The sequence below is a fragment of the Carettochelys insculpta genome, chromosome 20 (genome assembly GCF_033958435.1).
Source record: "Carettochelys insculpta isolate YL-2023 chromosome 20, ASM3395843v1, whole genome shotgun sequence".
Classification (NCBI taxonomy): domain Eukaryota; kingdom Metazoa; phylum Chordata; order Testudines; family Carettochelyidae; genus Carettochelys; species Carettochelys insculpta.
Window position 1 is genome coordinate 26384354 of NC_134156.1, and position 24331 is coordinate 26408684.

General features: G+C 45.0%; 1 protein-coding gene across 1 annotated transcript in view; it reads left to right on the forward strand.

The window, feature by feature from the left end:
- The first annotated feature begins 1792 nt into the window (after positions 1 to 1792).
- ASPSCR1 (ASPSCR1 tether for SLC2A4, UBX domain containing) overlaps positions 1793 to 24331 on the forward strand; it is a 133548-nt gene continuing 111009 nt past the window's right edge. The window contains exons 1-4 of the mRNA XM_075014451.1: positions 1793 to 1894; positions 2362 to 2417; positions 3325 to 3439; positions 17341 to 17441. Of these exons, the coding sequence (XP_074870552.1) occupies positions 1793 to 1894; positions 2362 to 2417; positions 3325 to 3439; positions 17341 to 17441 (374 nt within the window). The remainder of the gene's footprint in view (positions 1895 to 2361; positions 2418 to 3324; positions 3440 to 17340; positions 17442 to 24331) is intronic.

Consider the following 24331-nt stretch of genomic DNA (forward strand, 5'->3'; position numbering starts at 1 on the left):
CTGGGGAATGGTGCAGAAAGCCCTGTGGGGCGAGGAGGGCTGAGAGAGGCACAGGGGTGGGGAGCAGCGGGAGGGGAGACTTGCAGGGCTGGGGAATGGTGCAGAAAGCCCTGTGGCGCGAGGAGGGCTGAGAGAGGCACAGGGGTGGGGAGCAGCGGGAGGGGAGACTTGCAGGGCTGGGGAATGGTGCAGAAAGCCCTGCGGGGCGAGGAGGGCTGAGAGAGGCACAGGGGTGGGGAGCAGCGGGAGGGGAGACTTGCAGGGCTGGGGAATGGTGAAGAAAGCCCTGCAGGGCGAGGAGGGCTGAGAGAGGCACAGGGGTGGGGAGCAGCGGGAGGGGAGACTTTCAGGGCTGGGGGATGGTGCAGAAAGCCCTGTAGGGCGAGGAGGGCTGAGAGAGGCACAGGGGTGGGGAGCAGCGGGAGGGGAGACTTGCAGGGCTGGGGAATGGTGCAGAAAGCCCTGTGGGGCGAGGAGGGCTGAGAGAGGCACAGGGGTGGGGAGCAGCGGGAGGGGAGACTTGCAGGGCTGGGGATGGTGCAGAAAGCCCTGTGGCGCGAGGAGGGCTGAGAGAGGCACAGGGGTGGGGAGCAGCGGGAGGGGAGACTTGCAGGGCTGGGGAATGGTGCAGAAAGCCCTGTGGGGCGAGGAGGGCTGAGAGAGGCACAGGGGTGGGGAGCAGCGGGAGGGGAGACTTGCAGGGCTGGGGAATGGTGCAGAAAGCCCTGTGGCGCGAGGAGGGCTGAGAGAGGCACAGGGGTGGGGAGCAGCGGGAGGGGAGACTTGCAGGGCTGGGGAATGGTGCAGAAAGCCCTGCAGGGCGAGGAGGGCTGAGAGAGGCACAGGGGTGGGGAGCAGCGGGAGGGGAGACTTGCAGGGCTGGGGAATGGTGCAGAAAGCCCTGTGGGGCGAGGAGGGCTGAGAGAGGCACAGGGGTGGGGAGCAGCGGGAGGGGAGACTTGCAGGGCTGGGGAATGGTGCAGAAAGCCCTGTGGCGCGAGGAGGGCTGAGAGAGGCACAGGGGTGGGGAGCAGCGGGAGGGGAGACTTGCAGGGCTGGGGAATGGTGCAGAAAGCCCTGCGGGGCGAGGAGGGCTGAGAGAGGCACAGGGGTGGGGAGCAGCGGGAGGGGAGACTTGCAGGGCTGGGGAATGGTGAAGAAAGCCCTGCAGGGCGAGGAGGGCTGAGAGGCACAGGGGTGGGGAGCAGCGGGAGGGGAGACTTGCAGGGCTGGGGATGGTGCAGAAAGCCCTGTAGGGCGAGGAGGGCTGAGAGAGGCACAGGGGTGGGGAGCAGCGGGAGGGGAGACTTGCAGGGCTGGGGAATGGTGCAGAAAGCCCTGTGGCGCGAGGAGGGCTGAGAGAGGCACAGGGGTGGGGAGCAGCGGGAGGAGAGACTTGCAGGGCTGGGGAATGGTGCAGAAAGCCCTGTGGGGCGAGGAGGGCTGAGAGAGGCACAGGGGTGGGGAGCAGCGGGAGGGGAGACTTGCAGGGCTGGGGAATGGTGCAGAAAGCCCTGTGGCGCGAGGACGGGAACTGTGCGAAGGAAGAGGCAGCAGGTGTGCGAAATAGGGAGAGTGAAGCTGGGGGAGGGGAGGGACGGGGACGGGTCAGAAAGTCAGTGGCAGAGAGGCGCATGCGCACTGGGCGTCGAGTGAGGCGTCACGGTGCCCGGCGTTCTAGACAAGGGTCCCGGGGGCGGTCTGTGAATAGGCCCCGCCTACCACGGCTCGGGCTCGTGGCGAGGGGGCGTGGCGCTGCTGCTGCTGCTGGGGTCGAGTCAGGCGGGGGAAGATGGCGGCGGCCGCTGGTGGGGGCGGCTCCGCGGTTTCGGTGCTGGCCCCAAACGGGCGGCGGGTCACGGTGCGGGTGGGCCCTGGCACCACTCTGCTCCAGGTGGGTCCTGCCGGGCGCCCGAGGAGGGAAGCCTGCTGCGAGTAGCTCCCGTAGCGACGCCTCAGACGGGCGCTTCTGGGGGTGGAGCCGTTCCACCCCCCATGGCAGCTCGGGGCCGCTGCTGTGCCGGGCCTCACTGCGCTGCGAGTCCTTGGCCTGCCCGTGGCTGTAGTGCCCCAGCGAAATGGAGTAACCCGGACGGCTCTAGCGCCCGGCCCCTGGTGGGACTAGCCCTGGGAAAGGCTTTGTAGCGCGGTCCCTGGTAGGGTCTAGCCCCGGTATTGATCAGCCCTGACAAGCGGGGTCTGTGGTGCCTAGCTCGGCTAACGCCTGGCCCCTGGAAAGGGACCAGCTCTGGGTAAGGGCTCTGTAGCGCCCAGCCCTGCATAGGCGCAAGTTGGGCCCCGACCTGATAAAAGCTCTGTAGGGCGTCATGCCCAGTAACGCCCCTTCTGTTCTTTCTGCAGGTTCTAGAGGAAGTTTGTCGGAAGCAGAATTTTAATCCCAATGACTACGATTTGAAGTGAGTCTCGGCTGTTTAGATACATCCTCTTATTGTCTGCACAGGCCACAGAGTTGCCAGTGTACTCCCACTGAATGTTGTGGATGGCAGACTTGAGTTGTGTTGCTGTGCAGTTTGGTTGAAATGATCCCCCTCCAAATATGGGGATACAGTTCTAGTTATCCCATTCATTATATAACGGAGATGGACACTGAGCTATCTGGTGATGTGCCCAGTTAGGTTCTGCTAGTGTGGGAGAGGTGGTGTGACAGGGAAAGCCTAAAACCTTCCCTGTGTGTGTGACACCTCTAACCTTGAATCACACACCAAAGGTGCCGATGTGTTGGTGGCTGAACTTTGAGACTGGGCTGGAAGAGGCCCTGAAGCAGCAGGCTAACTTGCCTGGGGTACTATTATATTTTGTTTGTTTATCCAAGATGGCGTTAGGGATGTGGATACACAGTGTGTTTCAGGTGATACACTGCTATAAAGATGCTTATAGGGCTGACGTCCTGCTTTGTTCAAAATCTTAAAAATGGATGTTTGTATTCTAAGAGGTCCATAAAGGTGGCAATTCCACCATGCCTGTATCTCCCCAAAGTGTTGTTTTGCCTGAATGCTCCTCTGCCTGAAACTAGTCACTCGTATTCTATCTGCTCCTTATAGTCTTGGGAGAAGAGATGAGAACCTTGAGTCTTTGTGAGGTGTATCAGTTCCACAGCCCGACTGCTTATATTCAGTATGCTGAATTATTTCTCACAATGATAGCTTTGCACTAGAGAATCCAGCACCATTGTGCTCTATCAGCCCATGGAGGAGTGCAGAGTTCTTTTCTTGCTCTGGACGGTGTATTGCTACAAACCTCTGTAGCGATTTGAGAAGCAGTATGTGGTCGTACCTGATTTCATGGTGTGTGTTTCTTTTGCAGGTTTCAGAGGTCTGTACTTGATCCTTCTCTGCAGTGGAGATTTGCCAAACTGCCAAACAATGCCAAGCTGGAGGTGGTGCCAATCTCTCGTATCAGAGCAGGAACTGAAAGCAAAGTATGTCAATTTTTCAACCTGGTCTAAGTTTCTTTGGTTTGTAGCCATAATAGGTTTGATCACGTCAGATTAAGTGAGCATGAGGTACAAGGTGGTAATGTACCATCTTTTATTCAACATAAGAATGGCCATACTGGATCAGGCCACATCTTGTTCAGTCCAGTAACCTGTCTTTGGATTGTAGCCAGTGCCAGTTGCGTTAGAGAGAATGAACACAATGGGGAATCATCAAGTGATCTATCCTGTCAGCCATTCCCAGCTTCTGACAAACAGAGGCTCATGATGCTTCAGAGCATGGATTTACATCCTTGCCCATCCAGGATAAAAGCGATTGATGGACCTGTGCTCCATATACTTATCTTGTTCTTCAGGTGCTTGGTCATGTTCCGTCCACATTAGGACATGTGGAGGTAAGCCTGCAAATGCCCACGGTGGTGTCCCAGGGCATTGAGACCAGGGCTCGAAGTGCAATTCACCAGTTGTCCAGCACAGACCTGTAGAAGCGTACAGCCTTTGGCAAGAACAGTGGCACAGATCCTTTGCCATGATGCAGATCTCGTGACTTTTTGTGGACTGTTTAGTCTTTCTTGGACAGTAGTTACTGAGGCACTCAGTCCTGCTCCAGGTCCCTGTACCATTTCCTGTCAGATCACTGTCACAGATCCACGGAGTCTCTGGTCTTCCATACCAGGGCCTCATCCCAGTCCAAATGACTGGCACCATGTGGCAAGGAGTCATTGCTCAGCTGGTTCCTGGTCTCCAGCCAGCATCTGCTCACCATTTGGCCCTGGTATTAAGGCAGGAGAAGCCTGATTAGCTTGAAGATTGCTCCCCCAACCTGTAAACACTGACAGAGTGAAGAGAGCCAAGGATGGTAGGAGCCCACTGGCAAGAAGCCTAAGGGCTACAAATGCTGCCTGAGCCAATGTCACTAAGGCCAAGAAACCAAGGAAAGCAGTATCAATGGCTAGCAAATTTGAAGTCTTTAAAAAAAAAATTGAAGAGGGACAGCAATCAAAAGACATATGTTTGGCAATGAACTTGGCAGCATTGACAGTCCATATGATCTTTGTGTAGAAAGAAAAAATAAAATAAATGGCAGAATTGTATGTTGGTGGAGCTAAAAGTTGCATCGAGTGAAAAAGGCCAGGGATGTGTAAACTTGAAAGAATATTAAGACACTGGATTGACAGCCATAATGAATGTAAAATACCTTTGAGCTTCCTCATCGTGAGGGAGAAAGCCCTTGTCTTTGTTTTGAGGACCTGAAGAAGGAAGTTGTGGAAGAGAGGCAAATTGGGACTGCTGAAGTAATGTTCAGAGCAAGTAATGGTTGGTGTGAGTACTTTCATGTTCGTTCATGTTATCATAGTATGCGTGTTACAGGCGAAGCAGCATCTGCTGGTATTTAGGCAGCTAGCATTTTTCCCAGCCACATTGCAATGAATAATCGATGAAGGTGGTTATTCTTCAAAACAAATCTTTAATATTGACTAAATGAGGCTTTTCTGGAAAGTGTGTCTTCTCGAACCCTTATTTCAAGGGATAAAACAAAAGCAACAGGCTTCAAGGCCTTGAAGGATCCACTGACATTACTTCTTTGGTGGAAATTTGAAAGGATACATGAAATTTAAGCCTCTCCTTGTTTGCCATTCAGAAAATCCAAGGGAGCTTAAAGATTTAAACAAGGTATCATTATCTGTGGTCTGGTGTTTGTAATTGAATGGATGACCAAGCAGGTTTTTGCTGATTACATAACAAGATATCTTTCATCACTTATTCTAAATATTGTGCTGAAAATAATCTGGGTAATAAACATTTGGTGATCTTTGGTAATGCCTCCTGGTCACCCTGTCAATGTTGAAGATTATGGTAATAACATTTGAATGTGGGTGGTTTTTTGTTTTTTTTTGTTTTTTTTTTGTTTGTTTGTTTGTTTCTTGTCCCAAATAACACTTCCATTCTTCGGCCAATGGATCAAAGCTTCATTGCTACATGTAAAGGTTACTGCCTGTGACTTGTGATGAGGTATATTTTATATAAGTGGAGATACCCATCTCCTAGAACTAGAAGGGACCTCTGCAGGTCATCTAGTCCAGTCCCCTGCACTCTCACCAAGCACCATCCCTGATACCTATTTGCCCCAATCCCTAAATGGCCTCCTTAAGGATGGAGCTCACAACCCTGGGTGTAGCAGGCCAGTGCTCAAACCACTGAGCTATCCCTCCCCCCATCTTGTATCTGCATCAGATGGAGAAGACAAACCAACACTTACGCAGTTGTAGCTATAGAAAGTATCACAACTGCATGGAATAAAATTACTCAAAGTATCCTGAGTGTTGTTTGGAAAAAGCTATTGCCGAAATATGTTAATGATTTCTGTGGTTTTGAGGGTGGAGTGAAAAACATTCAAATTCTATCGTGCAACTGGCAAGTCAAGCAGGATCCAATGAGGTAGACACATGATGTTCAAGACTTGTTAGTCACACAGTGAAGAACTGATTAATGAAGAATGAATTCAGCTGGATGCAGAAAGGTCATCAGAGAATGAGGAAGAGAATTGGATGAACCACAAAAAATGCTGTACACTGAAACACTCAAAATTCTTCAGTGCATTGGAGGCAGCTACACAAATTCTCAATGACAGCAATCCAAACTTAGAATGGAATTCAGCATGCCAGTGATAAATTCATGATGCCATTTGATGCTATCAGATGTATAACAGGAAAAAGAGGGCTGCAGTACAAGCTTCAGTTCTATCATTTTTGTTTTTCAATGCTTAACTTCCTTGCCTTCTCCTAAACCCTCATCATTGTCAGCGGATCCTCAACATCAAAAGCTGAAGATTAAGGAGGTTGAAGTGACTGTGGAGCTGTTTTCAATGACACAGTTGATCCCATGGAACTTCCATCAATACCACCGTCTTTACTGCTATCTAACACCCGCTTGGTAATAAATGTTCTAAGTAATAAAGTAGTGCTGTTCTTATTTTTATGATTTTATAGTATTGTAACATGTGGGGGAAAAGAGCTAGGTGATTTTTTTTTGGGAGTTGGGAACCAGTCAGAATTTTCCCATTGAAATTAGAGGGAATTTCATTTTTGATTTATGAATCATCGCCTTACAGTTTTCATGGAACGAATTACATTCATAAATTGAGGGATAGGTGTAAAAGATGTTACCTCAACAGCCTTGTGTCGCAACTATAGTGGGACCAACATGGGTACAACACCGCTGCATACAGCTAATGAGCATGGTCAGGCTTGGCCAGTACTTGATTGGGAAACTGCCCAAGAGAATTCTCAGGTGCTGCAGGAGATAGTGTTGGTCATTCGGGAGTTGGTGTTCCTCATTTACAATCGGTGTTAAACCAGTGTCCCAGCCTTATATTGGGACATGCCATTAGAGGGGGATTTATTAGGAAAGATGTAAAACTAAGGTCTTGCTCTCATGTAATCTAACAATTCCTGAACTAAGTCCTGTTTCATTAATTCTGTTGTGCTCTTCAAATTCCATGTGCAATCTCAAATTGTTACAGGATTCTTTCACTTCTTATCCTGTAGTGTTTTTTTAGTGTTTATTGTGCACTCAGACAACTTCTGAATTTCATTTCAAAGGTGGCTGTATTTCAGCAGCAGTCAAAGAGCCACTGTTTCTATAATCTCTGAAATGCTAGACTATCTCCTGGCTACTTCTCCTTACAATGTTTATACTAACTATTTAGAGTATTGCGGTAGCTGCTAAATGCTTATTTGTAGTATTTTTTTAAACAATAGTTGTCTATGGGAATTATTCTGTATTTTATTATTTGACTGGATGGTGCTTAAGTAGAGTGTGGAAATATTGTCACTGTAATCCCTATACATATTTTTGTCTGACACAAAAGTTCTCAAGCTTTGTAACTGACATAATGCTGGTGTTCTATTTTCACTCGCTAATACTATATTTCTGCATAGGCATTTGCTGAAGTTAGAGTAATGTTACATGATTCAAGCATAGAGGCAGGTGAGGCTAGGTATCCATGAGCTATTGTTGCTGTAGAGTTGTGGGCCACTTTGTGAAAAAGTTTGTGAGCCTTTGCTCTAGCAGGCTGTGTTGGGTGTGGGGATGTTATCTATCCACACTTCTCTGCAGGCCCCCCCTACCCTGACTCTGTTTCATGTGTGGCTTCAGTGACTTTACTTTTCACTATGTGGAAGAAGTTTTGTGGTCATCTGTCCTCATATGACTTACCATTTAATAGTTTCAGGTGCTGGAATTTTTCTAACTACAAGCTGCTGTAAAAGCACCTACTTTGCTCGCTCTCGGGGATGGGTGTCATGGAGTTGGCAAGGCTGTGGAGTGAGGACCTCAAATGGAGTATATATCCTGTTCAAGTTGCTTCATCTTAATGGAAAAGCTGTGATTAAAAATGAAGGGCAATTAAGTTTTTAGGGACAAGGGGAAGGAAGCGAAAGAAGTTCTGACCATTAGGACTTCTGGAAAATAAATGGGCTAGAGGAGATCTAAGATATTACTAATTTGTATTATGGTACAGTCTAGGGGGATCAGGGCCTTCTGGGGCTGGGCATTGTACAGAGAGGTAATTTAAAGATGGTTCTAAAGATGGTTGTTTTTAAGATCTTGAAGGAGTGTAATTTACCATCCCATAGCATAAGTACATGGTATAAGACCAGTACAAGCAAATATATTTCACAATATGTAGTTGAGCAGAACTCCTCCCTGCCCATTTGAGGCACTGTACTTGGATTCTCAAATCTCTGGATTTCACTTTCTGAGCAGAATCAACGTTATTAATTATGTTCTGAAATGAAGGCAACCCAACCTTGTGCTTTATGACACAGGCTGATTTCCAGAGGCTTAGGGATGAATTACCCTTCTACCTGCCCCATTCAATAGGTGTCTGGGGTGGTGTGGAGGTTTGTAATTGGGAAGAGGTGTGGTTTCTTCTGACCCATTTGGCAGTGGGGTGGGTCTCTTCTGGAGATGGGATCTTGGATTTGATAAATCTTAGAATTCTAAGGCTTGAAGGGACCCCAGGAGGTCATCTGGTCCAGCCCCCTGCCTAAAGCAGGATCATCCCCAACTAAATCATTCCAGCCAGGAGTATGTCAAGCTGGGACTTAAAAACCCCTAGGGATGGAGATTCCACCATCTCTCTCGGTAATGCATTCCAGTGCTTCACCACCTCCTGGTGAAATAATTTTTCCTAATATCCAAGCTACAGCTCTCCCTCTGTAACTTCACACCATTGCTCCTAGTTCTGCTACCTGTCACCACTGAGAGCAGTATCCCTCCATCCTCTGTAGAGCCCCCTTTTAGGAAGTTGAAGGCTGCTATCAAATCACCCCTCAGTCTTCTCTTCTGCAAACTAAATAAGCCCAAATTTCTCAGCCTGTCCTCATAGGTCATATATATATAAGAACATAAGAATGGCCATACTGGGTCAGACCAAAGGTCCATCCAGCCCAGCATCCCATCTGCCAACGGTGGCCAATGCCAGGTGCCCCAGAGAAGGAGAACAGAAGACAATGATCAAGTGATTTATCTCCTGCCATCCATCTCTTGCCCTTGTTCTGAAGGCTAGGGGCACCATACTTTATCCCTGGCTAATAGCCATTTATGGACCTAACCTGCAAAAATTTATCAAGCTCTTTTTTAAACCCTAATAGAGTCCTGGCCTTCACAGCCTCCTCAGGCAAGGAGTTTCACAGGTTGACTGTGCGCTGTGTGAAGAAAAATTTCCTTTTATTAGTTTTGAACCTACTACCCATCAATTTCATTTGGTGTCCCCTAGTTCTTGTATTATGGGGAAAAGGTAAATAATTTTTCTATATTCACTTTCTCCACACCATTCATGATTTTATATACCTCTATCATATCGCCCCTCAATCGCCTCTTTTCCAAACTGAAAAGTCCCAGTCTCTCTAGCCTCTCCCCTTATGGGACCCGTTCCAAGCCCCTAATCATCTTAGTTGCCCTTTTCTGAACCTTTTCTAATGCCAATATATCTTTTTTGAGGTGAGGAGACCACATCTGCACGCAGTACTCAAGATGTGGGCGTACCATAGTTTTATATAGGGGAAGTATATCTTTTGTCTTATTATCGATCCCTTTTTTAATAATTCCTAACATCCTATTTGCCTTACTAACTGCCGCTGCACACTGCGTGGATGTCTTCAGAGAACTATCCACTATAACTCCAAGATCCCTTTCCTGATCTGTCGTAGCTAAATTTGACCCCATCATGTAGTACGTGTAATTTGGGTTATTTTTTCCAACATGCATTACCTTACACTTACCCACATTAAATTTCATTTGCCATTTTGCTGCCCAATCACTCAGTTTGCTGAGATCTTTTTGTAGTTCTTCACAATCCCTTTTGGTTTTTGACTGTCCTGAACAACTTGGTGTCATCTGCAAACTTGGCCACCTCACTGCTTACCTCATTTTCTAGATCATTGATGAACAAGTTGAACAGGATCGGTCCCAGGACTGAGCCCTGGGGAACACCACTAGTTACCCTCCTCCATTGTGAAAATTTACCGTTTATTCCCAGCCTTTGTTTTCTGTCTTTTAACCAATTCCCGATCCATGAAAGGATCTTTCCTCCTATCCCATGACCACCTAATTTACATAAAAGCCTTTGGTGTGGGACCGTGTCAAAGGCTTTCTGGAAATCTAGGTATATTATGTGCACTGGGTGCCCCTTGTCCGCATGTTTATTAACCCCTTCAAAGAATTCTAATAGATTAGTTAGACACAACTTCCCTGTGCAGAAACCATGCTGACTTTTGCCCAACAATTCGTGCTCTTCTACGTGCCTTGCAATTTTATTCTTTACTAGTGTTTCTACTAATTTGCCTGGTACTGATGTTAAACTTATCGGTCTATAATTGCCAGGGTCTCCTCTAGAGCCTTTTTTAAATATTGGTGTTATATTGGCCGTCTTCCAGTCATTTGGTACCAAAGTGGATTTAAAGGATAGGTTACCAACCACTGTTAATAACTCCACAATTTCACATTTGAGTTCTTTCAGAACCCTTGAGTGAATGCCGTCTGGTCCTGGAGACTTGTTACTATTCAGCTTATCAAAAGATTTGTCTCCTGCCACACATCTCCAGCCTCTGACAATGAGAGGCCAGGGACACCATTCCTACACTTGGCTAATAGCCTTTTATGGACCTAACCTCCATGAATTTATCTAGCTCTTTCTTAAATTCTTTTACAGTCCTAGCCTTCACAGTCTCTTCTGGCGAGTTCCACAGGTTAACTATGCGCTGAGTGAAGAACTTTCTTTTATTAGTTTTAAACCTGCTACCCATTAATTTCATTTGGTGTCCTCTATTTTTTGTATTATGGGCACAAGTAAATAACTTTTCCTTGTTCACCCTCTCCACACCTGTCATAAATTTATATACCTCTATCATGTCCCCCCTCAGTCTCCTCTTTTCTAAACTGAAAAGTCCCAATCTTTTTAGCCTCTCCTCATACGGGACCTAAGGTCATGTGCTCCAGACCCTTAATAATTTTTGTTACCCTCTGCTGAATTGGTCCAATGTGTCCACATCTTTTCTGTACTGGGGGCCCAAGAAATGAAGTCAGTACTACAGATGGGGCATCATCAATGCCGAGTAGAAGGGAATAATAACTTCTCTAGAGCTGCTGGAAATGCTTCTCCTAATGCCTCCCAATATGCTGTTAGCCTTCTTTGCTACAAGGGCACACTGTCTCATATCCAGCCTCTCATCCACTTTAATTCCCAGGTTGTTTTCTTCTGCACTTCTACATAGGCATTTGGTCCCCAGTAACAGCCCCACAACCTTCTTGGTACCTGTCTTATTGTTAATATGCCTATAGAAACCCTTCTTGTTGCCCTTGACGTTCCTTGTTAGCTGCAGTTCCAAGTGTGCTTTCTCTTTCCTGATTAACCCCCAGCATTCCCCAGCCATACAGTTATACTCCTCCTTAGTCATCCACATCTTTCTATCCAAGTTTCTGTTTCTTATATGCATCCTTTTTGAGTTTAAGCTCACTAAGAAGTCCCCTGCTAAGCTAAGTTGGTTGCCTACTGTGTTTGCTTTTCTTACTGTGCATTGGGATGGTTTATTCCTGTGCCTTCAAGATCTCTCTCAAAAATAGTGCCAGTTCTCCTCAACTCCTTTCCCCTTCATGTTAGGTTTCCAGGGATCCTGCCCATCAGTTTTCTCAGGGAGTCGAAGTCTGCCCTTTTGAAATCAAGGGTCTGTATTTTACTGCTTACCTTTCTTCTTTTTGTCAGAATCCTGAAATCTACCACCTCATGATCACTGCAGCCCAGGGTTGCCACCCACTTCTATTTCTCCTACTATTTTTTTGTGTTGTTTGTGAGCAGCATGTCAAGCTGCACATGGCCTCTGGTCGGTTCCTTCAGCACTTGTACCAGGAAGTTATCCCCACCATTCTCCAAAACTTCCTGGATTGTCTGTGCACTGCTGTATTGGTCTTCCAACAAATGTCTGGTGATTAAAGTTTCCCATGCGAACCAAGGTCTGTGATCTGGAAGCTTCTTTTAGTTGTCTGAAGAAATCCTCATCTATCTCATCTGCCTGATCTTGTGGCCTATAGCAGACACCAGCCACAACATCACTTCTGTTTCTTCTGCTTTTAAGCTTAACCCAGAGACTCTCAACTGCCGTTTCTGCCTCCATATGCTGGAGCTCTGAGCAATCGGACTGCTCTCTCACATACATTGCAACTCCTCCTCCATTTCTCCCCCTCCTGGTCTTCCTGAACAGTTTATACTCATCCATGACATTGCTCCAGTTATGCCAGTCACCCTACAAAGTCTCTGTTACTCCAATCATCTCATGCTCCTTTGACTGTGCCAGGGCCTCTTATTCTTCCTGTTTGTTACCCTGGCTTCTTGCATTTGTGTACAAACACCTTAGGTAATAAGCTGATTGGCCTACCTTCTCCTTTTGAATGAGTTGTCCACCTTTTGTTGTATCTTCTTCCTTCCCTTCTTACCTCAGGACTTGTCACCATCCACTGATGAACCTAGTTTAAAACCCTCCTCACTAGGTTTGCAAGCCTGCCTTCAAAGATGCTCTTTCCTCTCTTTGTTAGATGGATCCTGTCACTTCCTAGCAATCCTTGTTCTTGAAACAGAATTCCATGGTTGAAGAAACCAAATCCCTCTTGCTGACACCACCTGCACAATGACATATTTACTTCTATGATTTGATGATCTCTACCTGGACCCCTTCCTTCTAGAGGGAGGACAGATGACAACACCACCTGCTCTCCATATTCCTTGATTTTCTGTTCCAGAGTTACATGATCTGCTCAAGGTCATTCTTTGCTTGTCATTGGTTCCTACGTGGAGAAGTAGGAAAGGGTAATAATGCACAGGTTTGATTTTTGGAAGGCTCTGTCACATCTTGGATTCTAGCTCCTGGTAAGCATCAAAGTTCCTGGGATTCCAGGTCTGGGCGGCAGATGGCTTACTCCATCCCTCTTAGGAGGGAGTGTCTGACCACCACCACCTAACTTCTTCTCTTATGAGTGATGGTTGTAGAACTGCCATCCCTAGGACTATGCATCCTGTGCCTTCCAGTCAGTAGGGTGGTCTTCTGATCCCGTCTCTGCCACAGCATTCTCCACCATATCACCTGTGTAAAGAGCTTGAAAAGGGTTGTGTATCCTTACGGGAATTGGAGATATTTGAATTGGCTTTTTTTCTCCTGGAGGTTACATGCTTCCAGTTTTCTTTCTCTGTTTGTACTACCAACATTGTTTGCTCAGCCTGCTGTGCCTGCAGTACTAAATGATGCCTCTCTTGAACGTATCCATAGAGCAATGCTTACCAGATTCCTTTGTGATGCGGATAGAGAAGAAGGCAGTATTTAGAAGATACAGTGATACAGCCATCCATCTTTTATGCACATTTGTAAACTTACCAACTAATTGGCACTGTTTTCTGTGATATTTTATATGCATCCTGGAATTTTTTAAAGACTTTTTTTAATTGTCCGACTATGACTTCCATGACATTTTTAGCTTTGAACTGTTTCCCAAAATCTGATGTAATTGCCAGTTTGAATTTCTGGTCAGGATCCTTGTAGCTGGGGATAATCTGAGGCTGGTCTCTGGCAAAGAAGAAAACAAAAGCCTGTTAGTGACTGACTGAAATTACTTAGCACCCATATAATGTATAATAATGTTCACTTTTTTCTGTGCAGGAAGGTTCCTTTCTCTTAGCCATCCTACAAGAGCTGGTTTTGAGGCAGATAGCAAACTCGTTCCTCAAAGGCATTCACAATAGATTGGTATACTTCGTAGTGTATTCTCTTTTAAAAAGTCTTTTGAAAAGGAAAATGTTTTAAAATGTTAGGTCTGATTCTCTTTTCTGTTTCTCTCTAGTTGCTTAGGCACTATAAGGGAAGGTCCACATCAGAACTTAGAAGGGAAGAAATCATTTTATGTTCTGTGCTCATGACTTTTTGAGGTTGCTCACCTTCTCTGAATCTTTGGGTAACGTTGGTTTTATGGAGTCTGGTTCAATAGAAATCATAGGGAATCCTTTCTGCTTAGAGAGCTGTTACGTTCAGTTTAGTTGAATTGTTACCTAAGAATGGCCATATTGGATCAGACCAAAGGCCCATCTAGTCCACTATTCTGTCTTTCAGTAATGGCCAATACCAGGTGTCTTAGAGTAGTGAACAAAACGATAATCATCGAGTGATTCCCTGCCCCATTACCTCCTCTCAGCTTCTGATAAACAGGGGCAAGGGACACCATTCCTATGCATCCTGGCTAATAGCCATTGATGGACCTTTTCTCCATGAATTTATCTCATTCTTTTTTGAACCTTGTTAAAGTCCCGGCCTTCGCAAAATCCTCTGGCAAGGAGATACACAGGTTGACTGTGCGTTGTGTGAAAAACTTCCTTTTGTTTGTTTTACGTCTTCTACCTATTAATTACATTTGGTAACCCCTAGTTCTTGTGTTCTGGGAAATAGTAAATAGCTTTTCCTTGTTTTCTTAATGCCAGTAATGATTACATATTTATATGATCATCATCATCAAACCACCCTGGTCTCAGCACTCTTTGGTGTCCAATGACTCCCTCACTATTTCCTTGCATCTTTCCCTGTCCAGTGCAGAGTGGCTTAGTTTTTATAGACTAGCTCTGCACCACTCTGCTATATCTTCTAGCCACTCTCTGTGGGGCCTGCCTCTCTATTGAAACTGTCCATTATGCCTAATACCAGAGTCTTGATTTTTCATTTGTTGTTCATTCTGCAGATAATGCTCGAATAGCTGTATCTTCCATTGTATAACCTTCTGCAGTAGGTTCTCTTTTGCCAGTATCTTGCTGTGTAATTCCTCGTTGGTGACCTTCTGCATCCGTTCTATTCTCAGGATCTTTCTATAACAACTCCTCTCGAATGTCAGTAGCCTTCTCTTTGAATATTTTGTTATCACCCATGTCTCACATCTGTACAACATGCTGCTGAATACACACGTTTTCAAGACGATCAGCTTTGTTCCTAAGCTAATTGCTTTCCTTTGCCAGATCTTGTCCGTAGACTTCAAAGTTGCTCTTGCTTTTGCTGGTCTAGTTGCTATTTCCTTCTTACAGTCTAGATCAGTGGTTCCCAAACTTTTTGGCATCACGCCTCTTTTGATTTTTTGAGAGAACTGCATGCCCCCCCCACCTCTTCTTTACCATCATCTAACCCCCCTTTTAACAAAAAAATTCAATTCATAATTTAAAATAAACACAAAAACTTGGTATAAAAACGTTATTTAAAATTAAAAATAAGCACAAATAGTTTTTCTTGGCCCAAAAATTTAATAAAAATGTGATTTAACATCAGAAACAGCAGAAACAATGAATTTAATGTGAAGGATAACTGCATTTTCTTCACAGGTTGGGAAATCTTAGGTTTGAAAGATGAAAGTGCGCAGCACAAATAATTTTTGACATCCGATATATTTGTTTGTTCTGTTTTAATGTGACTAAACTGGAAAAGCTTTTTTCACAGAGGTATGTAGACAAAAATGAAAGAATAATACATAGTGCTTTTATCAACTTTCAAGCACATTGGGAAATATTCTTATCTAAAATTCCTCCAAGTTTGAGTTTTCAAAATTATCTTTTGCACTTGAATCATATTTTATTTCGAGTGCTTGTTCTTGCAATACTTTTGGCAAAGTATTGATATCAGCATTGAAGGGATTGCATACTAACTATTGAATGGAGTTGCCAGAAAAGTTGTCTGGAAAATAGAGGATTACAGACTCAATGGAGCCGTGCTGTTCTGTCCTGAGCTGTGTGCCAACTGCCAGAGCCTTAGTGCCACCCCCAGTGCTGGGGCTCCCTTATCTTCTGCTGGACCTTGACCTCTGCTGAGCCAGCACCAGCCCAGCTGCTGACTGCGAAGGCTGGTTCTGTGCCCATGCTGGACATGGCCCCAGCCCCGTGAGCGCCAGCTCCTCCTCGAATGGCCTGCTGACATGGCCCCAGAGCTGCAGGCTCAGCCCGGGCGCTGCAGAGACCAGCTACAGCCCTGGCCATGGTACCAGACACTGTGCTGGCCCTGTCCCAGCCTGGAGGCAGACTATGATTGAGGGTCTGGAGCACAAGACCTGTGAGGAGAGGCTGAAGGGCTTCGGCTTATTAGTTTTCATAAGAGAAGACTGAGGGGTGATTTGATAGCAGCCTTCAACTTCCTGAAAGGGGGCTCTAAAGAGGATGGAGTGAAGCTGTACTCAGTAGTGAGGGAGGGCAGAACAAGGAGCAATGGTCTGAAGTTGCAGAGTGGGAGGTATAGGTTGGATATTAGGAAGAACTATTTCACCAGGAGGGTGGTGAAGCACTAGAATGCTTTACCTAGAGAGGTGGTAGAATCTCCATCCCTAGAGGTTTTTAAGTCCCAGCTTGCATCATCCTGGTTGGGATGATTTAGTTAGGGTTGATCCTGCTTTAGGCAGTGGTCTGGACTAAATGATCTCCTGAGGTCCCTTCTAGCCCTGATATTCTGTGATAATGCAGGAAAGGGTTTAAATCCCAACAACCCCCAATAAAAGATGTATATCTGGGTTTTTAAAAAGCTAAACATTTATATTCATACTACTGTTTCTAAAACTGTACTTTTAAAACAGCCCTTAGGTGTGCTGTTCATGCAGCTTCAGACTGCTTTCTGCTGCTTTTCTGGGAGTGTTACAAACATCAGGAACATTCCGTCATTGTGGCTACCCCTTCATAGAATCACAGGATCATTCATGGCTCATTTTTTCTCATAGGGATAGCTCTTGTTTTAGGCATTCTGCTCACCAAATAGTACATTTGGGGCAGGCGTTACAAACTATACATTACTATCCTGCATCTGGGACGAAGATCTGGAACTAAGAACAGACTCTGAGGTAAAACAACAAGGCGTCCTGTGACACCTTATAGAATAAGAGATATTTTGAAGCATAAGCTTTCGTGGGCAAAGACCCGCTTCATCAGATGTATGAGTGACTCTGAGATGGTATTACTGTATTCTCAAGCCACTTCTTTGGAATTTTATTTCTGAAGTTCAGGATGACTCTGATGGCTTTCAGTCAGGAACATGGAAAAAACACAGAACAGAGTCAGGACTCCCAGTGTTCTCTTCACAGCTTTGCCACTGACTCACTCTGCATGGTCTTTGGAAGTCATCTTACCTCTCCTTTTGTCCCCACTGACTTTAAACTTGAAATGTCAACATGTGCCTTCTGAGGTTTGTGAAGCTTAATTCCTCAATGTTTGTAATGTGCTTGGTTCAGTCTTGGATGGGAGATCCTAGAGATGAAATACAACAAAAATTTGTGAAGAAGTTGAATTTCCTCACAGTTCTTAATCTAATTCAGTGCATTTTCCCCTTTAGGTTGAGATTGCATTGCAGTTGGATAATGGTTCCCGATTACAGGACACCTTTCACCCTGGCCAGACACTGTGGGAACTTCTCAACTATTTTACGCAAACCAGGTAAGCATTGAGGTTTATAGAAGGAAGAGGGCTTGTTTCCATGGACACTTCTAACAGCCAGCTAAAGAGGGATGGATATCTACAGCTTTTAGATATTGTCAAAAAACCCTGAGATTTGTAGGAATTATATGTATTTTATTGTGCTCCCTGATCCCTTACATTCTTCTTATGTTTTATTAAGTTACATCATTCATAGTTAGACCAGGATAAAAAAGAAATCTAACTTTTTGCCATAGAACATAGTATTATTCACTAATTCTCTAAGGCTGGGGACGAACTTCCCTCTGGATATTTGTACGTGTCCATTATGTGGTATTTATTCAAGTATTTGCTACTGCCAGAGGTAGGCGGCTGGACTAGATGGACTACTGGAGTGTCTGCTTTGGAAGTTCCATGTGTTCTGAGCAGTGGGATTCTTTTTCAGACTGCTTCCTCTGAGCACTTTGAGGAAACCTGGAGCCCTCTAGTGCAGGCCAAAGCAGCGTTTTCAAACCACTGACCAGATCCTATTTAAAAGGAGGGGTTCATGCCTCTTTCCGCTCTCTCTAGAAAGAACTTGATAAATATTTATAAGGGTTAAAGCATTTGTCTCCACTTTGCTGCAGTCTACATTCAGTGATTCCTTCTGTCTTTAGTTGACTCAAGAACAATAGCAACATTTTTTTTTAAATGTCAAACTAATAAACTCTGCTCCAAAGACAGATCTGTTCTTTGATTTTGTTCTTGTTGTTGTTTGTGGCTTTGGAAAACTGAACCTCTTGAAGCTCAGGCAAGTATTGCGAATTCTGCCAGGAACAATGTGGGGGATTTCAGTTTCCTTTTTTTAAAGCAGGATTTACCTTTTACTAATATGCTGTCTCTCGTGTCCTTGTCTGCCTAGTTCATTCTTTCATTTCTTCAGTTCCCAGTTCCTGCTGGTGCTCTGCATTTTATCTAGCATTATGGGAGGTTTTCTTTTGCACCATATGAAGCTTTTGCACCATAAGGCAGTTGCTGTGCTACAGTGTTGTGTAACTAGAAACTCCTTTGAGTACTGAAACAATTTAAATACCCGTCTTTAAAAAAAAAAAAAAAAAAAAAAAAAAGTAAGTGATTCAGTATCATGCCAAACCCTCCACAGGCTCTCTAAGCTCTGATACTAGGACTTCCAGGAAAAAAAGGTCACTTGGAAGAATCTTATGAGTAATAGCGTGCAAATGAATATCTCAGTCCATTTCAATAGTGTATGATTCGCATTTTTAGTTTCATACAATACGTAATCTAAGGGGTTGTTGACAAAGGGAGATAAAGTTCCATTCCTCAGACCTGGGTGCTGAAGGAGTTTGTACTTTGCTTTCCCCAATACTTTGGGTCTCATTATAACTTTTGAAGACCCTTTGATAGTGGGACCAATTGAGGAATTCAGTCATGTGGAAAGTTGAGACAATTAACGAATGCTGCAAATGGAGGATAAAGTGTTCACAGCCACATCTGCTCTCAGGGAACTGAGAGAAAGTACGTAGTGTGGCTTGGGCAGACTAGTCTTGGGGCTGCAGAGACTGCTCAAAGGAACATTTCTTTTTAGAGTAGGACTTTGCATAGTGTATGGGACTGTTAGAAGGCAGCGTGTTCCTTTACCAAACAGTGGCTGGGAGCTACTGAAAAGCTCAGCCTTGCTGATTTTTCTTCTCCCTTTCACATACGATATCTTTGCTAGGGCCCAAGAAACAACATGGCACACGCTGACCATGAAGAGCTTGGCTTTGGCACAAGTTCTGAGGGGATGTAATTGTTGCTTCTTAGGTATTTTCCTTGTTTGATATATGAGCATAGAGTTGTTTGGGATGGCTAAATGTAAACTCAAAAAGTTCTTTTAATTCAGATTAAGGAAAAAAGAAAACAAAGATGTCTGATATTGAAACTCTCTTTTATATGCAAATTCGACACATTAACACGTGGTCTGAACTGGGATGTGAATTTTCTGGGCCTTTATAGGGGCTCGTTAGCATACTTGGCTTAATCTAATTCTTGACTCCTCTGCCCCTCTACTCTCTGATTTGCTCACCTTGATAATTTTTTTTCTGATATGTCCACCTTGATTACTATTTTTAGTTTTCTGTGCCTTAAATATTGAGTCTGTTCTGGTATGGCTATGGTCTGAAGAAATGGGTCTGTCCCACGAAAGCTAACCTACTAAATTATTTTGTTAGTCTTTAAAGTGCTACTTGACTGTTTTTTTGTTTTGATAGTATATAGACTAGCACGGCTTTCTCTCTGTTACTATTCTCGTTCCTGTGACTCTAGACCATTCGTGATCAGTGAGTGGTGATGGGTGCAGGCTTGTGTCTTTGGAACTTCTAGTCACAGCCTGGCACAGAGGCAGCAGCTTCAAGATATTTGTTACATATTTGGACAAGACAGAAGTGTGTCCCGGCAGCTGTAGGTTGTGACTGAGCAGTGCTTTGATCTGCCCTGCTCACCTTGAATAGAATGTGGGTTAGAAAAGGTGCCCTAAAAAGTCTGTCTCAACCCATCCTGCCTGGTAATTGCAGCGAGAGAGTACACCTTTTAATTTGAACAGGACATAAGAAGAAGACGAAAACATGTACTTAGATTTGGAAGGTGGAATGTGAGGACACTGGCGGACAGCGAAGTCTCATCAGCCTGAGCATCAAGCAGCCCTCACTGCACAAGAGCTGAGGAAGTTCAACGTTGATATCACTGTTGTGAGGTGAGATCTGGTTAGCTAATGAGGGCCAAAGTAGAGAAAAATTGGTCGTGGTTGCACCTTCATTTGGAGAAGTGAATGTGAAGATGAGCACTGCATGCATGGCATCAGCTTTGTTATTAAGAACAGCTAGCCTCAGTGAACACCCTCTAGTGTCAGCAAACATCTAATGATGCTGCCCCTTAGGCTGGCCAGCAGCCAGTTCGTGACACTAGTCAGTGCTTACACTCCTACCCTACAAGCTGAAGAATATACCAAGAAATGCTTCTATGCACACCTTGATAGCATCAGCAGAGATGCCCGTAAAGAGGACAAGTTGGTACTTCTCAGGATGTCAGTGCGAAAATAAGTACTGACTATCACCTGTGGAATGGAGTCCATTGGTAGGGAAGGTGTTTTGGGGGATGAAAAAGCCACCTCCAATGATCACCTCCTTCTCACACTGTGCTGACTGTGGTCTTGTTATAATGAACACCTTGTTCTGGTGGAAGAATCATTTCAGGGACCCCCCCGGCGACACCCATATTCGGGACCCTGGCACCTGCTTATGATTGTGTCATTGTCCAATCTTGGGACCGTGCTGGCATCCACATCACTTGTGCTATGATAGATGATGATGACTCTGGATCAACCACCAATGATTAAGTTCCATTAAGTTGTTCAAAGTAGCACCAAAGCATGTTTTTCCCACACACACCAGCCCCCACCCCAAAAAAGCCCCTCCCACTGTAACAGGATCAACACCATGGGTTTTAAAGGAGCACAACATGAGGCTTACCTTCCACCAAAGCCTTAGTGACAAGCCGTGCAGCCGACCACCAGAGAGCCGTCTTCAGGCATGGTCCTTTCTGAAAACTGCTATCCTGGAAACCTGTCGTGAAACCCTTGGCTACCCCAAGCAATGGAATCAGGATTAGTCTGATCGTAACGATAAGGAGATCCAGGACCTAACTGAAGTTAAATGTAGAACATTCAAAGTCTGGCATCGCAACTTCACGTGTCAGCAGAAGAAACAATTACAGGCTTGCGAAGGCTGAAATACAATGAAGAATTAGTGTTCTTAAAAATTGGTGGAGAGACTAACAAAAGGAAATAGAGGAGGATGCGAGTTCCAAGTCATGTGTTCTTTAACAGTGTTAAATTAACTTATGGATGCCTAAAAGGTGTCACTGCCCTATGATCAGTAGATGGGACATAGCTTGTCAAGACCAAAGGTGACATCAATAGCTGGTGGTAGGAAAACATAAGCCACCTGTCCACTGTAATGCAACTGTTGACAGCTGTGATGGGGTTCTGGGACTCCCAAGCTCTGCACCGCGTCTGTAGGCAGGAGTGACTCTCACTCAGCAGGAGAACAGTGGGTTTATTAGCCAACAGGACACAGCGTTGTACTGAGGAGTCGGTACAGCTGACAGAGACAGCCAGTCCAATCCACATTGGGGAGAGGAGGCCCCAAGGGGCCCCCGGAGCCGGGGCCTTGCCCTCTCCTTGGTTTCACTCTTTCTCGGCCCAGACTAACTGCTTCCAACTCCCAGTTCCAATTCAAACCCTTCAGGCTCCACCTTCTCCTTTGTCTCCAGTACAAAGGTGTTACCTGGTCTTCAAGGTTACCCTCAGCAGGAGACCCACATCCTCGGTGAGCCACTCACGTACACACAGGTATCCCCCCAACTCTGTCACAACAGCATTTTCAGTGTGATCACCAGTCTACCTGTTCATGTCAGTAAGGCTCATGAACCCTCCATCTGTGAGATGCAAACAGCCATAAAAAAGACAAATACTGTAAGGCCACAGGCACTGATGGAATCTGCCAAGATAATCAAATAGGGAGTGCAGTTCCTGCTGTAGTGCCTGTGTTCCCTTGTTCTGATGATTTGGAGAGAGGAAACACCATCAAAGTGACCATCTTTAGGAAGAGTGGCAGGATGGACTTTGTAAACTATCGTGGGATCTCCTTGCTTTCAGATGCAGGAAAAATTCTCACCAAAGTCCTTCTGAACTGTCTCCTTCCACTGGCACAAGTTGTTCTTCTGGAGTTACCTTGTGGCTTCCAACTAGGGCAAGGAACAACAGATAAGATCTTTTTGCCTGCCTAATACAAGAGAACTGTCTCGAGCAATGTTAGCCTCTGTATACAGTGTTCTTCAACTTGAGTAAAGCATTCACCTCTGTAAACCAGGAGGCTCTCTCTAAGATCCTGTAACACATCAGCTGTTCACCAAAATTTGTGAGCAGCATACATCTCTCATACAGCAGCATGCAGGCCACGATACTCAACAGTGGTGACACAACTGAACCAACTGACATAAGGACTGGAGTCAAACAAGAGGGTGTGATAGCGCCTATACTATTTAATATATTCCTGGCAGCACCGTTACAGGTTATTGGAGATGATGTCCCAAGTGCAGTCAAAGTAACCTACATATTATTCAATCTGGGCCTCTTCAGAGCCAAGACCAAAACATCATCAGTGTTAGAACTTCAATACGCTAATGCTGCCAAGCAATCATTGACGTTTTCGCTGTGGCCTACTGCAAGTAGGGACTGACCGTTAATACAAGAGAGACCAAAGTTCTCTTTCAGCCAGTGTGTGCCATACCATTACCCAAACCAGCCATTGTGGCAGATGACGAAGTGTTAGAAAATGGCTTCCCCTATCTTGTTTCTTAAATTGTAAGGGCAGTACCTGAGAAAAGCATGAGCCAGATTCCCTTCCATTAGTCACACACCAAGCCTTCCTGAGTTTACATTTTCTCCTTTGTACATTCCAGCATTGCAGATCTAGCATTTTCATCAGAATGTTCATTTCCTTCAGAGGGAAAATATGAAGAGGTGCCTCATTCTGGTCAGGAGTGACCTCCCAGGACTTTCTGTCCTTGTCACAGTATAGGAACTATCCATGAGTAGGAGTGCACTTCCAAACACCATCAGTTCATATTATGACCAAAGATGTATACAACAGAGAATAAAGAATTCCTGGGACTTCACCCCATGGGAATTTAATCTCTCCAAGAAAAGTGGGTGGCACCTAATATTCTGGAGACAACGATGGTCCTGTCTGCATTAAGGACTTTTGGATACCAAAGAGGTGTAGTCCTGCTTCAAAGAGATAATTAGGTTTCCGTACCTTACATAAAGAAGCAAAAAGTCACTGGAACCTGTATGGCTGTGTACACCTCCAGTATCCTGCAAAGATTCCTTCTTTATGTGTATGTGGTAGGGAAATGAGTAAGATCACTGCAGTTGATTCTTTCAGCTGCTGCTGAGTGACTTCTGAGTCAAGAAGTGGCAGCTTCATCATCTTCTAGCAATGGACACCAGAATTGAGTCTTGATTACTCATTAGAACAAGGACCTACTATTCTCTGTCATATGGCATAAAGACCATACTAGAATTGTGAAAGAACGCTCCTCTGAGAGTGTTTCTGGTAGCCAGAGTCTGGAGAGTCTTAGGGGAGACTGAGGTTCAGTGAATTTTTAATAACAATTTTCTGGACAGGGTAATTCTTGAATGGTAACAGAGAGGTAGCCATGTTAGTCTGTACTCCAACAAAACAAACCAGCAAAAATGTAGCACCTTAAAGACTAATAAAATGATTTATTCAGTGATGAGCTTTTATGGGACTGACCCACTTCTTCAGATCAATTTCTGTATTGGTCTGTATTAGAAATGAAATTGGTCTGAAGAAGTGGGTCTGTCCCACGAAAGCTCATCACCGAATAAATCATTTTGTTCATCTTTAAGGTGTAATTCTTGGTACTGTAGAAAATGGTCAGTGTTGACCCAATCAGGAAAGGAATCTGGCTTCTGATTATCATTGAGAACCAGAACACTTTTTTTCCATTTTACCTTGAGAGCCCTGTGTCCCTAAGGCTATATCTACATTACAGAGATCTTTAAGAACTTCTTTTGAAAGAGTGCATCCACACAAATAAGTGGATCAAAAGGGTGATCTCTTTTGAAAGAGAGCGTCCACATAGCTCCTGCTCTTTCAAAAGAACGGGCTAGGGACCATAAATGAAGAGCGTTCTTTTGAAAGATGGGCCCCGCAGAGTGTCTACACGTGTGTTCTTTCGAGAGAAGCTTTCAAAAGGGGGCCCTTTTCCTGAAACAGGAAAAGAAGAGTGATTTCGAAAGGAATGCCATGTTCTTTCAATTTACTTTCGAAAGAATTGCTTTTTTG